This window comes from Periplaneta americana, chromosome 5 (assembly GCF_040183065.1).
Source record: "Periplaneta americana isolate PAMFEO1 chromosome 5, P.americana_PAMFEO1_priV1, whole genome shotgun sequence".
Lineage (NCBI taxonomy): Eukaryota > Metazoa > Arthropoda > Insecta > Blattodea > Blattidae > Periplaneta > Periplaneta americana.
This window is the reverse complement of record NC_091121.1, coordinates 72,492,863-72,511,109: the sequence shown is the minus strand read 5'-3', so window position 1 is coordinate 72,511,109 and position 18,247 is coordinate 72,492,863. Positions and strand designations below refer to the sequence as shown.

General features: G+C 34.4%; 1 protein-coding gene across 2 annotated transcripts in view; it reads left to right on the top strand.

The window, feature by feature from the left end:
• Positions 1-18,247, top strand: part of Wnt2 (Wnt oncogene analog 2) — a 662,858-nt gene that overhangs the window by 97,965 nt on the left and 546,646 nt on the right. Inside the window, exon 1 of one of the 2 annotated variants that reach the window (XM_069826004.1) lies at positions 5,527-7,660. The exons of the other annotated variant lie outside the window; for it this stretch is intronic. Within the exon in view, the coding sequence (XP_069682105.1) occupies positions 7,566-7,660 (95 nt within the window). The 5' untranslated portion in view covers positions 5,527-7,565. Of the gene's footprint in view, positions 1-5,526; positions 7,661-18,247 lie in introns of those variants that run through there. 2 annotated transcript variants of the gene reach the window in all.

Genomic DNA, 18,247 nt, shown 5'->3' with positions numbered 1-18,247 from the left:
TCGCCTAGGTTCTTCGTCAGAGCTCAAAATTCCCTTCGCTTATTTTTAATTATTCCTCGTCCCATTTTCCCTTCCTTCATTGAATCATTCCACATGATCCGCCTCGCTGCATTATTGAATGATTGAATAGGGTGTACTCATCCTGCATGCGGTAGTATTTATTTATTCCTTAAATCCATCCTTTCCTAACGTAAAAATTGCATACCAAGAATTAAGATCTTTCACATGACTTAATCCATATTTCGTAAAGTGATTATATTCTTTTCATTTCTTTCTTAATTTATGTTTCAATTTTCTTTATTTGCCTTAATTTATTTTGTGTTAAATTCGTCATATCCTTTGTTGATCAATAATGATCAATTCGTCATTATCCAATCACGTGTGTAGTTCTCTGTCCGCGTGTCCGTCTCTCGATCTTCCTCGATTTTCTTCTCTCGGTATTTTTACATGAAACTAGTAAATAAAACATTGATAGATATCGGTAGATAATTAAGCATGGAAAGGTCGTGACATCGAGTACCAGACAAGTCGGTTTTAAACGGTATTTTATTCCCTATTCATTATCGAAGTTAATGTTGGTCGTAAAGAGGTGCAAAGTGTGTACCGTCAGCTTATATTTAATTTTCATAAATCAGTTAATTATGTTTTAAAAAGGAAGTGACGGTTAAATAGTTGTTACGTATCGGTTTTCTATAATACCTCTTGTGTTGGGACTTTTAAGTCAAGATTCATTACAGGCATTGTCCATAAGTTGGTTGTTGCGTTACGGGATAGCTATAGTTGTTCTCATCTAGAATGAACTAAGCATATTGCGTGAAATAAGAAATTTTGTGGGCAGAGTTCCATAGTGAACCAGATGACTACAACAGACTAATTGAAAGAAACCCCAGTCACTTTTTCTCCTCCCAGAATTCTTTCTGGCAACATCGTTTTGAGTTTATGTGGATTCACCTTAAATAAAAACCTCTATACGCAGAGAGATCCAGGGGTCTCTCAATAAGAACAAATGCAGAAGTTTGTTACTTAGAATACGCTATGATGTTTGTGGCGAACTGATTATATCATGGTAGTGTTCATAGTTTCTCAGTCTTATTTCGCCATTGGTTTTTTTTATCGATTCTGCACCTAATTCAGTGTGACACACTTGTAAATGCTAACGATAGCTGCAGATCCGAGTTCGAATCGCGGTGATGGCACAGTCGTATTATTGGTGGACAGAGCGAAGGTTTCTGAGGATTTTTCTCGGAGTTCTTCTTTTTGGCTTTTTTCCTCCAAAACATTTCAATGTGATTCTGCATGTCAATGTTAATTATCATCATTAAAATAGCATTAACTGAAACTGTGTTGGTTTGATTGGGCTGCGTACAAATGGTATCACTTAGCTAAGTTGAGTGTCTACATTCATTCAGACTACAACAAACATACTTAAATAAAGTATGCTTATGTGTTGTTAATAGTACTAGTGGTGGTGGTGATGGTGGTACATATCAGCCACAATCTCAATCAAAGGTAATTTTTATCTGTTGATCCCAAATTAAGCATATAGAAGTAATAGTCCTCCCCTGTTATTTGGTCATACATATTGTATCTTCGTTGCCAAGAATCGAATATAGATAAATAGGATTTGTATACTGGCGTTCGAAGATACCTGACTCCTACTAATCAATAGTAAAGGCACATAATGAAAGACAATTTAAACTTAAGATTAAGAGATGGCTACAAAATAATCCTTTTTATAATACGAATGAATTTTTTGAAAATAATATAGCGTTTTAGTTGAATTTTATTATTTTTTAGTTTTTAATATTTTGAATATTGACACATTGTATTTTATATTATTACATTGACGAGGCTTCTTGTACTATTGTACCTTCAGGCAAATAAAGAATATGAATATGAGTAATCGATAATTTATTAGTTTAAGTGTGGCTTATTTATTTATTTTGCTAAAAATTGTAACATAAATATAATATAAACAGAAAAACTGTAGCTCGCCCCTGAAAAAGTAGAACTCGTGCTCAGGGGCGGATTCATGAATTAGTTATTACTTCTAAGAATAGATACTTACTTACATACTTACTTACTTATGGCTTTTAAGGAACCTGGAGGTTCATTGCCGACCTCATATAAGCCCGCCATCGATCCCTATCCTGAGCAAGTTTAATCCAGTTTTTATCATCTTATCCCACTCTCCTTAAATCCATTTTAATATTATCCTCCCATCTACGTCTCGGCCTCCCCAAAGGTCTTTTTCCCTCCGGCCTCCCAACTAACACTCTATATGCATTTCTGGATTCTACCATACGTGCTACATGCCCTGCCCATCTCAAACGTCTAGATTTAATGTTCCTAATTATGTCAGGTGAAGAATACAATGCGTGAAGTTCTGTGTTGTGTAACTTTCTCCATTCTCCTGTAACTTCATCCCTCTTAGGCCCAGATATTTTCCTAACAACCTTATTCTCAAACACCTTCAATCTCTGTTCCTCTCTCAAAGTGAGAGTCCAAGTTTCACAACCATACAGAACAACCGGTAGTATAATTGTTTTATAAATCCTAACTTTCAGATTTTTTGACAGCAGACTAGATGACAAAAGTTTCTCAACCGAATAATAGCAGGCATTTCCCATATTTATTCTGCGTTTAATTTCCTCCCTAGTGTCATTTATATTCGTTACTGTTGAGATGGAAAAGCTAATAGTGTCTTCAAACGTTGACAAATAGACCTATACCTGCCTCATAAAATTCAAAGTTTCATCCCCTTCTCGTAATTGTAAAACAAACACTGGGTTTAGCGGGAAACCGCTGATATTGCCAAATTATGAGAACAATTAATGCTTAATCAACGAGCTGTGCTTAACCTACATCATCATTTTCCCCAACACTTTTTAACCATCCCAATAATAGTGCCACCTATTGAGAACTAGCGAAACTATTTCAAAGTTTTGCAAATCTGGCTTTCAGGTAGGAAGAATTGTGACGGTGTCTTCTATAGTTCCTGGGGTAGCTCAGTCGGGAGAGCATTCGTGCGCTAAGCGAAAGGTCCCGGGTTCGATATCTGGCCCCGGAACAATTTTTACTTGAAATTATTTCGAAGTTTGTTCATTTGTTATATCTTTGGTTCTGACTCATGCCGTAGTTAGAAAGTTCGCTTACACGATCCAAAAATTCTAGATCAGATTTTTTTTTAACACCAGTGTACTTAAGAATGCTGCTAATGATGATAAATAATTATCGATATATATAATAGTTATGGTAATAATAATAATAATAATATCATCATCATCATAAACGTCTAATGTCGAGCTTTGGGCACCGTCCCGTTCCATTCTCAATATTGTGAAGGTTATCAATATACATTTTATATTCACAGTGAACAGAACTTGAGATTATCATGAGACAGAATCATTGCTAAGATCACATAAAGCAGTGGTCGTCAGCCTCGCTGAAATGGGTAAAGGGTAAGTGGAGCTGTCCCGTGTACCCCCTCGTGCAGCAGGAAGAGGTAGAGAGCATACCCGCTAGTAGCTACGAATGCACCACAGTGTAGTGTATTCTCTGCGGGTAAGAGATGCTAGCCCCAGGGTGCTCTGTGCTGATGACCGCTGACATAAAGGCAATACTACGACAAACGCACTCTCACTCCCTAAGAGAGGGAAATAATTCTCCAGTTTCTTTCCGGGAATCGAACCTAGATAGAAACACTACCACTGTTATTCAATAATTATCTACGCAATTAGTTTAGAAATGAGAGGAACTTAAATGTACAAGAAATAGGTTTATGTTCTCCATGTTAAAAAGAGAGAAAAAACCCTGAGCACCTATCAAAGCTGTAATTCAGTTCAGGAGATTTATCTCCCTTCTTTCCATTTCGGTTAGTATCTCTGACTCGAACATACCTTAATTCAGATTATAATGTAGCAACAACATGCAACATCCTTAAATCGCGGGGAAACGACAGCGCTCCACTCAAACCTGCCCCAACACCATCTCTGTCTTCCATTCTGACTCCGCTGTGTGTTTGTATGTTGTTCTGCAGCGTGGAAGTCAATCATTGTCTTCAGCACTCTTTCACGTCATATTGATTTCACGTCGATCGTAATCTTAATCATGAATCTGATCTTAATCGTCGTATTCCGTCTTTTTCATAAATAGCTTATGTTGTTCTCTTCATGTTCTAATGTACATATTCTGTTTTTACGATTTATGTCTGACTCATCGATTGTACTTAGTTGTCTTCCATTCTTATCTTATCGTCATTCCCATATTATTATTATTATTATTATTATTATTATTATTATTATTATTATTATTATTATTATAGCACAACTGGTAAAATGAGAACAGCTGATCATTACACACTACAGTCCACACCTGTGCAGTAACGGTTAGCGCGTCTGGCCGCGAAACCAGGTGGCCAGGGTTCGATTCCCGGTCAGGGCAAGTTACCTGGTTGAGGTTTTTTCCGGGGTTTTCCCTCAACCCAATATGAGCAAATGCTGGGTAACTTTCGGTGCTGGACTCCGGACTCATTTCACCGGCATTATCACCTTCATCTCATTCAGACGCTGAATAACCTAAGATGTTGATAAAGCGTCGTAAAATAACCTACTAAAATAAAAGAAAACACACTACTGCCATCTAGCGGAATATTTGTAATGATGAGATGGAACTATAACATTTTCAAGACAGTTTAGTATTTTAGTAAGTCAATTAATATTTTATTGCATTAGAGTACTTTATTTCTTCTAATCCGTAACAGTCAATTAAATTCCATTTGAGTTTTTATTTTTCTAGATAAATGAAAACCTCTAGTGAGATTACTGTAGATAAACTTAAATAAGAGCCACCGGCGTGGCTCAGTCGTTAAGCCGCTTGCCTGCCGGTCTGAAGTTGCGTTCGGGCGCGGGTTCGATCCCGCTTGGGCTGATTACCTGGTTGGGTTTTTTCGAGGTTTTCCCCCAACCGTAAGGTGAATGCCAGGTAATCTATGGCGAATCCTCGGCCTCATCTCGCCAAATACTACCTCGCTATCACCAATCTCATCGACGCTAAATAACCAACTAAAAAAACTTAAATGAGCATGATAATTATAGGAATTTCAAGCTTTTACGCGGACCGCAGGATAAGGACCTAAAAAGGACTATTCTGCGAAAAGGAGGACATCTGGTCATCTGGTAATTGCTAACTAAAACCACATAATATTTGTCACTGTATACGAGTACACAGCACAGAAATCAATAAAGAAAAAAAAATTGTACTTTTTTTAGTGTAGCTTTTCTAGAGAATTACCAATATGGGTAATCTCGTAGTTTATATTAAATTGGAGGATAGAATATCTAAAACCTCCACATTTAGTGAGAAACCGCTAACGTTGGCAACACTGCTGAGTACATGACAATTAGATAGAGAGGAGGGTCTGGTCATCCTCGGGCTCCAGGTATTGTAGCAGTGTGATGAGCAGCACCCCAGTTTTCAACCCCCGGCGGGGGCTCGCCGCGTGCAGGAGCGACCCAAGCGCCAGGCCGGAGAGCCACAGCGCCCGGCGGGCGGCTGAGCGGGGCAGGTCGTTCCAACTTTCTCAGATTCACAATCCAGTACCGGTACGGCAGTAGGTAAGAGGCAGGTCTCCGTGTCGGTGGGTACCAGGGCCGTCAGCGCCTCGCTCGTCTGCGAATATCACAAGTGACGGCCGATACGCAAGAGGACGCGGGTCTTTATGAAGAAATAAAAATAAAAAAAATCCGAGAGAAGGAGGAGGAGGGCTCCATCCACCTGTGCTACAAGTTGTTGGTAGCAAGTTCGTCCCAGCATCCACACAAATCAACCGGCTCATTCGTTTTCTCCTGGTCTGAGAGGTCCTCTCACTCTCCTCCCCCCTCCCCCGTAATAATAGCGGTGGGAGCTGGAAAAATGCCCCCTAGCCTCACATATGAGAGGTGTATCCGTGTGGACCACAAAATGAAAGAATCGAGATAGCCGTGACGTGTGTATGTGGTGTGTGTGAGTGAGTGCACCGGTTGACAGTCGGCGTGCTGTCGTTCTTGTGCCAGCTCGCGTTTTCCAAGTGCTCCGTGTTATCGGATACGTCATGTGCTCAAAATCGTGTTACGCCAACTTTAATGGCTCAAGTCGTGATTAAAAAATATCGCTCTTTTGTGGACTTCATTGTGGACCGCTGTTATTGGAATTATATTCGGTGACTTGTTACTGGTGCAATTGATGGTAAAATTCGATAACAGTTTCTGCTCTTTTAATGCCAAGTTATTGGACATTTTACATTTATCGTATTTGTGTTTGTGACACTGTGTGTAGTGCAAGAAAAAGTTTTTGTAATTTTCTACAATAACAAGTGACATATTTTTATTCTGTGTAATGCATTCGTGAACGTGTTAATTATTATACACAATCCAGAACATTAAATTCGTATATTTACAACTTAAAAATAATTCCTTAACAACTTGTCAGTATTTAATAAGAATAGCAATATCACGTTCCTTTTTTTGATATTACATTCCGCCCTTAATTACTACGATAATATAATCTGAAAATATTTTAAGTTTACATAACTATTACAGGAAATCGAAAGAAGCTTTCTCTACAAAATAGCCTTCCAACTTTGCATAGTATCGGGTCCCTACAATTGATTAGGAACAAGCCAAGTGTAGACGTATGACTGAATGAATCTTCAGTAGAGCTCAAAATCGTCCAATTTAGAAGAGCATTGTTAAACTGAGCAGAAAACTGTAGAGAGTGGATCAATCAGTTGATCGTCTCCGTCTACCGCAGAAGATATTAAAGAAAGCAAGAAGATATTTTGACGATCATTAAGTGTTTTTTGTTGTTAGTAAACCTGGACGTGACTTCGAACGTGCAAATACCGAAGTGTGCATTCGTTCGATGTTGTAGTCTAGAAATATTTACCAGTTCATACCTGCCGAGAATACGGAAGTTAAAATATCCATCAATATAAGTCCTGGAAATGTAATAAGTGTCTCATTTTTACAACCAAACCAGTATTTTCGCTGTCGTGTTTGTTGTCTGTTTATGTCAGTTTGAGTGAAATAAACATCATGTCTGTCATACTTCAGTTGCTGTGGTTTAGTTTAGATTATCATACATTTTGAGTAGTTCACAGCGAAAAAACAACTTCGAAAACAAGAGTTACAGAAACGTCTATAGCACAAATGCTGTGGTAGATACCTTACATCTTAAACAGATTTAAAAAAAAGTAGAATGATATAAAACTATATAATTTAATCGGCATTACATCGTTTAAAGTTTAAATTAAATTTTATTATGGTCGTATAGTGAGAAATCGGAAAGTTAATGTTTTCTACTCCAGAAGTACAGTGTTGCTAAAAATTAATTAAACCAAGAACGTGAATGTGGACGACGAAATCAACGTCAAATGATTCATGTGAGATACCAGGAAGCGCAATTCAACTGCCGGGTTGCCGTCCATTCACAAAACTCCGATGCGATATTGTTACCGTGTGCGCGGCAAGATGTGTGGTGATAGCCCTCGGGAGGTGATGTGGTGATATGATGATGTGATAAACATTATGCTCCAGTCTCGTTGCTGTTGCCCTGGCCGACGGCTCCGAGTATTCTGTCTTCTGGTCGCCATCTCTTTGCTGCAGAACAGTGGAAACATCAGGTCAATATTTTGATTTTTATCCTAAACATAGAATTTATTTCCAGTTTTAATGTTGACTGTAAAGACTTGTTTAATTTTTCATTATTTCGTCATATATTTTATCTGTTGAAAATTTCATATTATCCTTCTATGTTATTAGTAAACTGTAGAACTTTATGCGGTAACAAACAGAAAATGTGCATGAAAATATTCTGTAAAAACAGTCGAAATGTGCGCCAAAATTGAAGTATACGAAAAATATACAATTAAGAGCTTTACTTGGTTTAAAATATGATATAGGTATGAAAAAATTATAATAATTGTCATCAAGTTGGCAATTTTATTAAATATATTTTATTTTTTCTTTACATGTACTAATAAAATTACTAATTTTACGTACATATTTGAGAAGGTGCCTTTCTAATTTTTTTTTCTTCGCCTTTCACGTTTTTATGGCAGTAAAGAATCACTAGCAGGAAGTATCCACTGTTGTCGCAAAAATCATGACTTCAACAATTTATTGGTCTTATATTTCTTATAAGCTTGTGAGAGAAACGACTGAATATAGGCTTCCAAAGATAATGACATTGGGAGGACAGAAACGAATGGAGAGTAAAAATTAATTATGAATGGGCACAGAAATAGGCCTATGTACTAAGCCTATATACCTGTATATACTGTATATGGGTTTTTTCTATATATAATATTGTATATTATATCCATGGCTAATTAGTGATACCGCTATATCAGTAAATATGTAGTAGAATCAAACGACTGTCATAAAATTTAATTTTTCTCAAAATAAACCAACTTTATGCGCTAAAAACAGAAAATATGCATGAAACTATGCTGTAAAAACAGTCGAAATATGCGCCAAAATTGAAGTATACGCAGTAAAATATACAATTAAGAGCTTTACTTGGTTTAAAATATGATACAGGCCTATGGAAAAAAATTATAATAATTATTGTCAACAAGTTGGCAATTTTATTAAATATATTTTATTTTTCTTTACATGTACTAATAAAATTACCAATTTTACGTACATATTTGAGAAGATACCTTTTAATTTTTTTTCTTTCCTTCGCCTTTCACGTAATTTATGGCAGTAAAGAACCACTAGCAGGAAGTATCCACTGTCTTCGCAAAAATCATGACCTCAACAATTTATTGGTCTTATATTTCTTATAAGCTTGTGAGAGAGACAACTGAATATAGGCTTCCAAAGAAAATGAGATTGGGAGGACAGGAACGAATTTTTTTATTTAACACTTGTGCCACATTTACGAGTATAATCTGTCTACAATAGACAATAAGTAAATATAAAAGAATATGACATTAGTGGAGATGTTATCCCATGACAACACTCCAAAAGAAAAATAACAATGTATCAAATAGCTGTAGTAAAAATGAATGGAAGGTCAAGAGCATTGGTTTTTTAAGTCTTCTTATTGTTTGACTATTATCCAGCAAAAAGGAACGAATGGAGAGTAAAAATTAATTCATAATGGGCACAGAAATAGGCCTATGTACTAAGCATCGTATACCTGTAGGCCTATATACTGTATCTGGGGTTTTTCCTGTATACTACTGTATATTATGTCGATGGCTAATTAGTGATACCGTATAGATCTGTAAATTTGCAGTAGAATCGAACGACTGTCTTAAAACTTAATTTTTCTCAAAATAAACAAAATTTTTATATGTTTCTGCTTTTAAAAAATTTCTGCTCGAAAACAAAATATTATTTAATTGTCCAATTTTGTAAACATAATAATGTCGTTAATCTAAATAATAGTGTAGTTAAACTAAATGACTATTTCTGTAGATACGTAGTATTACTTCTTGGTCATAGATATGTTTATCATAAAATCGTTATATTTCTTGGAAATTATTCTTATTTTGATCAGGTAGAAATTATAAAAATAGATAATAAATTGGGCAAAACAAGGAGAATTGTAAATATAGCTATATATCTCAATAAGATAAATAAAAACATTTATGCATCTGATGGAGAAAACCTCGAAATGTGTATTTATGCAAAATAAAGCTGGCTTCATTCGAATGTAAAAACCAAGATCGGCAAAGATTCATTTTCTATTTTCGCCATTTACCAAATCAATAAAATCAAGCAATTGCGTAAAGCTCCGCGATCTAGTTACTATCTACTGTATTTCTAGCATTACTTTGGCTTCAGCATCGACAATATTTTTATATTTATTGTGAAAACAACTTTAGAGGATTCCAATAATAATGAAACAATTTTTGTCATTTTATTTGGGAGTCATTTGACTGTCTCTTGTTCGATTCGCAGGCATGGACTTGGGTTAATAAAATTTTACCTCATCTTAGAGCAAAGTTCGCGGAGTGGAGAAGTATTTATTAATATAGTGAATTCTTAATATCGCCACTCCTTGTGACAAAATCATGAAGATACTATTTTTTCGCATATACACACGATTTTGTTATTGTTTAAACTTTTGAGTAGCTCAACAAGTTCGAACTTTTCGTAGGAAATATTACATTTCCAGGTAATTCATATCGTTGAACTGTTTTTTTTTTTTCCTTAATTTTCATGCGTGTGAGATTTATTAAATTAAAATAAATAATTAAAAATGTTATTGTTGCTGGAATAATTGCCTTGCATCATTTTTCAGTAGGCCTACATAACCATATATTTCTACAATATGAATACTGTCACTCTAGGGTTTTTTTTTTTACATATACATTATATATTTTGTGCGAGATCGTGCGTATTTGCTTGTTTTCCGCTCAGAACCAATACGCGGTAAGTGTGAAATACCACATTCAGTATTCCAAACGTAACACACATAACAATTTCCCTCTTCTTAACATATTATTTTTAGAGACGTTTAACATAGTAATAATTATAAATTGGAAACTTACCACTGCAATTTCACCTAAATGCATTGTTAATTATTGTTAAATATTTGCAAAAATTAAGTAAAGTCTGCTACTCCACGAAACGTATTGCATTCCTGATACAAGTAACATTAAGGAAGCCGTGAAAGAATCAACTAGATTCCAGTTGCCGATGTTATTACTGCAATATGTTATATAAATAATATTGTTAAAATATTAAAATGAAAAATAAATCATTACATAACCTTACCGCTTGTTTTAAGTTCGCATTTATAGACTGGGGGGGGGGGGGAGACAGACGTATATCACGGCCTGCTGGAGTATAATAAACACAGCAAACATTTTATAGTAACAATGTTGAAGAAAGATATTTTGGTGTTCCGAGGTTGCAGTCATTAAACAGAAACCAACATGGAGATTTCATTGCAACTAATAGAAATTCGTCTTTCAGATATGTAATAAACGATCTTCGCACAAAATAATGTACGATACACGAGCGGTATGTTTGTTTTCATATTCTCGGAAATTAAAAAAGCTCAACTACGTTTCGCTTTTTCAATCTTTTCCTCGTTACCGCTCTTGTAACGTATATTACTATAATATGTAGGCCTAATATTCTTTTGCACCAAAATTCAATATCGTAATGTCACGATATTTTTCAGGATTATTACAGAAACCCACTTAATGGATATTGTATGTGATTTCAACAGCGACACAATTGTTCGTTTTATTTGGGTGTCATTAGACTGCGTCTAGTTTCTACCACAGACATGGTTCTGAGTCTGTAAAACAGAGATGTAAAGGTTACCTACTGATGGCTGCGGCAAGCCTCATGCTACCGTTGCTCGCTACAGCCCCATCAGCTCGCATCCCTTGGTCTGAAACTGAAGGAACTACTCCACGTTCAGTAGGCTGTTTATACTCGTGCAGCATGAAGCGTTATTAAATATTTTTATCCTGACTCGGGAAACTGTTCTGTGTGAGAATTTTGATACATAAATGAAGTTTTGCTGTGTAATCGAATACTACAAGAAAATATAATATAAATAATTATTAGCCTATGACCAAAATTATGATTTGTAGGTACTAAAAAGGTTAAATGTATACATATGGACTGAAGATTATCAAAATATGGACTAAGAATTTTGTAAAAATGAGTCAGATAATGCAAATACAGTCTTTATTTTAAAAGTTTATCAAGAATGATTTTCATGCTATCAAGTTACACAAAAAATTGGAGAGCTTATTGCGTAAACATGACAAACATGAATTTAAAATAACGAAGCTTGACGTTGAAATTATTGTGGTGTTTTCTGTATAGTAATTCGAAAGTCTGCTTTCCACATTTCATGGAAAAAACAAAATCTTTGAAATTCTGATTCTAGTGAAGTTAATTTTAAATATTATGTGACAAGAATTTCTAAATCGTGAAATATGGAAATAAAATATTAAAATTTGTAGAGATAATTGAGTTTTTCTGAAATATGTAAAACAAGCACCGTAAATATGGCCTAATATGGAGAGTAAAATATTTGTAAATTCAATATATTATGAAATTGCAGTGATAAGTGTCAAACAAATGTGTATTCACGTATAAATCCTAGACCTGATTGTAATCTAAAATATAATTATAAACGCGTGGTATGCGATGAAAATAATGATTTGTTAATGCATTTGAGAGAAGAGCTTTCTCAGTAATTAATATTTAATTATATTATGCATCTCGTGAAACTTTTAACGTTTCATTTATAGAACTTTGGTAATTAAATACCTATTAACTATTAGGATAGCGACCAAAATTAATATAGGCTACTAACACTGAATTATAATCGACTGTATATTAGTTGTTATAAAATTATCTATTTATTTTAGATTATAAACGAATATTCACCTGAAACTGTATGAAAAGCTAATTATAAAATAATACGAGTAGGTAATATACAGTATAATAAAACCTTCTGGATACCATTCGTTCTGAGATAGGTATTTTCTATTATGGAACTGTTAAAAAAAGCAAAGAGCTAATTTATGTATAATATTAATTAAAATATCGTATGAATTTTGGTGTACCTACATATACATTAACATGATGTACATTTACGTTCGAGAAATAATTTTTGTACGAGTCTCATAAAAGATTTTAAATTTCCAATTTTTATGTTTGTAATTTTAAAATTTTCCAATTTACAGAAAAATATAATTTTACAATTCGAAGATTCTCAATGGAAAAGTAAGCTTACTTTCAACAGAAAATTATATATTAGAACGGAACTGTTCAAAAAATCAGAAAATATTGTTTATTATAGATATTTTTCTGACTGCGGTACTTCATAATTAATAATTGTGAAAAATATTGCTGCTGCTGAACTTAACGAAAGAAAGACGATAAATTATTTGTGTTGTTTCGGTAAAGGGATATAATTATAAAAATGAGTTTGGAGATAAGTGAAAATTAAACTTGGAAAACCCTTATTGCAAATAATTTTCTACATAAATTGAACACATCAACTGCTAGTTTTCTTTTGATTTTTGTACTTGTATAATTTAAATGGTGTGTTCATATGAAGAACAAAATTCCATCCGCACAAAAAATGACATCCCCCTTTACCCAAACACCACAGACTTATATAGGACAGGAAAGTTAAATTAGTTTAAAATTCACAAAAAAAAAAAAATTGAAACTGTAAAATCAGGAAAATTAATAATACTGTATTAAAATCACAAAAGAAAGTAGGCCTAGTATAGTAACGCGTTTTTTATGTTTTGACTTCCAAATTTTAAAAATAAAGGTAAATGTTTATAATATTGAAAAAATTGACACTGACAAATATTGTGATCAAACGTCTAGTTTGGGGTATTTGTGAATTAGGTCTGATCAAGAATTGGATTTATTTATCGAAGGTTTTCGTAACAGTATGTGTTAGTCTTTAGCCTATTCCTGACCTTTTAATTTAATACCACATAACACGTAGTAGTATCCCCAGGATTTATAAGAGATTCTGTGACGCAGGGACTCAAGGATTGAAGGATTGTGTGTTTATTCTATAAAGTTGATATGTGTTTTACAATGGATTCTTATTCATATCTTAGTAATTATGTTACCGGCCATGACAACGCCGATAAAATATAAAAATCATATTTGCGAAGCTAATATCTGTTTGAGCGCACAAAAAGTTTGTTCTGTTTGTGGTAGAATATGGCTCTTCATTGACCAGAGGTCCGTATGCTTCTAAGATTTTGAAGTTACTATGGCAATGTTTTTTTTTTTTTTTTTTTTTTTTTTTTTTTTTTTTTTATGCATTTCCCTCCAGCTGGCGTTCGTAGGCTATATATAAGGTAAAGGTTGGTAATATTGTAATATGAGTAATATTGTGATAGTTCTTTTTGAGAATTTATTACAATTTTACTGATAGAGAGGAAGATCGGTTTTTTGCGTCAAGTTATTTAAGGAATGTTCGTGGACAAGTTTCTGCACAAAACCGGTCCTTCTCTCGCTCAGTAATATTGTAATAAATTCTCAAAAAGAACTATCACAACATTACTCGTATCACAATATTACTAACCTTTATCTTAAGGTAGATTTGATTATACGCGAAGTTAGATCATATCACTGAGTATTTTGGTTAACGGCTATGGAGGAATTAGTATCCAAAGTGCATGGTTTAAGCTACGGTTTTCAGTGAAAGAGTTTTTGATTTTCAAAGACGTCATTGTTGAATATTTCAGAACTGCGATCTTAAGGCATGGCGTATTATCCGATAAATGTGTTTGTGCAAATTGTGGAAGTGTTGAGTATGCGAGTTTTGTAAGTTCGAGGATCAGTGACGGGTTATGTTTGGTTTGAAATAGAAATATCGTTAATTCATTCACTCATTCACTCGCTCACTCATTCACAAAAACCATTAATTATTATTCCTTCCCTTCTTTTTCATCCTTTCATCTCATTAATTAATTCGTTAAACCTACAAGTTACATTAAGGCTTACATTTTTATCTATTTGTTCTTAATTATTACCGTTTGTTTTTTGTGTTACGTTTGTAAAAAATAAATTATTTTGCATTTTTTCGTAGAAATTGTCCAATTTTAGCCATTTTCGAAATTGAAGTTTATAATATTTCACGAGATTTAGCAATTTAAACTGTTTTCTGTCATTTTCCAGTGATTTTCGTTTCTTAAAAACCATTAAATATGGCCATTTAAAAAAAGGCTTTTATGACGAGCTGCAGTTGTATCTTTTTTTTTTCTCATTAATATGAAATTATAATTCTGTATTGTAACTGAATGATTTCATTTATGGAGATCTAGAAAGAGTGACCCAATTGCACGCACATTACAACTATAAGCTTCTATAGAATATGGTTTTATTAATTATTTACTATCTGCTATGTAGAAGTGTGGACTTACAGTACCGGTACATACACGTCTTCATTGTGACGCAAGATTCACGTAATTAAATCATGAAGTAAGATTGGAATGCATGATCGCTTTAAAACAATGAGCCAGTATTATACGATGGAGCTAGTTATAGTAGGATATTAACGCTCTTTGTAAAAGATAAGATCAATTCCAGGCATCGCAGATGTTACAGGCCTATTTGAGACGCTTCCGTCTGCTGCTAGAACAAGAATCTCCAGAATTGGCCGTAACTGCCATTAGAAAGAGAAGATAATTTCAGTTCATCTAGTCTATTTCCTCTTCAAACATTAAGACATTTCATTCTGTTGAGAACTGTTATCTCAACTTCTCTTCGCTCTTCTGCACCAATGCTTTTTCCTCTACGTTAGGAACAGTAAATTCGAATGGTTATTTAGCTGTTTTATTCTTTATGTATGCGAGGAGACGTAGATCAATCAACTGACATAATCTCGTCGAAAGTACCGAAGTTAGAATTTGACTTGCGATGGTTTTTCCTTTGATATTCTCATTTAACCATTTCTCTGTTATCGTTCGATGGTCTCATCGTACTGAATAGTCTCCGTTGTTTAAAAGATCGTGAAATAAATTAAGTTTCATTTATAAATGATCGAACCATTTTAGTTCCTTAGTTGTTGACCAATTCTCACGTGGAAATTTTTCTTTCCTGTCGACTCCAAAACTTTTTTATATCCTATATTTTGGAAACGGCTCCTGATGTGCTCAAATGCTCTAGTGTAGAACATTGGCAGCTTTATCATTTCAGGTTATGTATAAATAGGTATCCTCTTTTACGAATGCGAAAAAAACATACAGTATGTCTTAGGCGGTTTTGAACGGTCAACCGTAACGTTCACCAACATCATATTGCATTTTAACTGTTACGTATGATACAATTCTTAAATATATGGCATATATGTAGATACAGAGAGAAGAAAACTTTCTATACCACCACGCAGAACCATTTCTGTCCACGAGCGCACCAAGAAGAAAAAAATTAATTACAGTGTACACCGGAATGCCTTATTTTTATTTTGCTCTCAATACCAAAGAAATAAAGATAAAGGAATTTTATTCACAAATATAAGTCTTATGATGTATTAAGGTTGTAACAAAAAATACACACTGCCACGTTAGCCCCTGCGTTGACACGAAGGATATCTAGGGCTGGTACCAATGACTTCCACAATGTGGACACGGAGGAACATGATCAGAGAAGACTGTCACAAGAACGACCTACCTGGACATGCCGCAGCTGTAAGCCTTTCCCCAGGTTGTAGTTTCAACAAGATGGTGCTCCACCCCCAATGGTCGCTGGATGTGCGGAGCGCATTTCCAGTTCTTTGGATAGGACGAGGTGGACCTCTGAATTGGACTCCACGTTCTCCTGGCATAAGGCTGCTGATTTTTTTTGGTGCTAAATGAAGGACAGGGTGTACACCATTAAAGTGTAGGATCTTCGAGAACTCCTTTCCCGGATTGTGGAAGTCATTGGTACCATCTCTCCAAGCATGTTGGAGCGGACCTGGACGGAAATCTAATACAGACTCGACATCCATCGTGGCACCAAAGGGGCTCATATGGAAGTGTGTGATTTTTTGTTACGAACTTAATACCTCATACGATTTATGTTTGTGAATAAAATGCCTTTATCTTTATTTCTTTGGTATTGAGAGGTGTAGACACTCTGTGTATAACAATCTTGTTCATACAGTCGGAATACCAATAAAGAAAGGAAGGTTTTGTTTTATGGAACAACATTTATTGCAAATTTTTGGCAATAACTTAGTGAAAGTAAACATGTAGGCTAATTTTCGTGATATAAAATAAATCGTAACATAGCTATTTCAATAAGATAAACGTAAAGAAACAAAAACCGAGCAAGTTCTTATGCTTAGTTATCTATATAGGCCTACGCAGGCAATATTATATAATTAAGAATTTTAGTAACTTAGTACTATGTGGCATTTTCTCTTGTCTAGATGACATCTTTGCATCATCTTTTTGCAAAAGAGACGAGGTTCTTGCGCACCTGTGGAGTCGATTTTTCTCCATTCTTCTGCTGCTGCATTTTTGAGCTACTGAATTGATATAGACGTGTTCTTGATTTTTCGTGACTTTCCTTCTCAAAACTGGCCAAAAGTTTAGCTAAATATTGACGATTTCAGCAGTGTGTTCAGGATAATTATCATATTGAAACATATAATTACCGTGGAACCCCATTTCTGCCAGGTTAAATAAATTATTATTATTATTATTATTATTATTATTATTATTATTATTATTATTATTATTATTATTATTATTATTTCTTGGCATTCTGTTTCAGATTTTCCATCAATAACCTATATCATTGTACGTGATTTTGCACAGACTCGGAAATAAAATTTGGAGCTCCCTTATTGTATAATTTCCTCTTACAACATATAGCGCATGTACAGTAAACAAGAGCCCCTGTATATATGCTACTTGTGGCACGTTTGAAATTATTGCCTACATACAGGTAGACTACTCGCTCCAAATTTTAATTCCGTATCTGTACATAATTCCTTCTAGCAAATATATACTTCAGATCACGTTGGATGACATACAGACCCATATCATAATGGAATCACTTCTCATTTTTTACTGCAGGAATATAATTTTTTTTTGTAATAGACTGTGTTTTATCTTCGACTTTCTTAAAACTCTATAGCTTCCATCCGGGCAAAAAAAAAAAAAAAATCATTTTCATCTTATCAAATCATGTGACACGATTCCAAAATTCCTCTTATTTTGAAATAGGCCTATGTTCTTTTGCAAACATCTGCTTCTTTAATCCATTTATTTCATCAGTAAAAGACTTCTTTCCTGGAAATTCGCCATAATAGCCGTTTTTCCATAAAACACGACGAAAGGTCAGGTCAGTTTCTTCTCTGTTGTGTCACGTATAGGCGTAACTGAGTGTAATTTTAGACAATTTAATGTAAGGACATATCGGATTTGTTGTAAAGCGAAGCTTTCATTACTTACATTCACTTTCCTTTTTGTATGTTTTAGTCTCATATTTTTCAAAGACCACTAATAATTAATTACATTTATTTATGGTATATTGCACTGTTGAACGTTTACCAACAGTTTTCTTTATTTTCCTTTAAATGCAAATTGAACAATAATTTTCTTCAACTCGTCTGTGAGTTGTTTTCGCTTCGACATCTTCACAGTACCACCATGCTTACGGAGCAAATATAAACACAAGAAAAGCACAGGTAAGCATGTTTATGTCTGTGACATGCAGGGACTGTCTAGCGCATTCTGAATCAGTAAAATGGG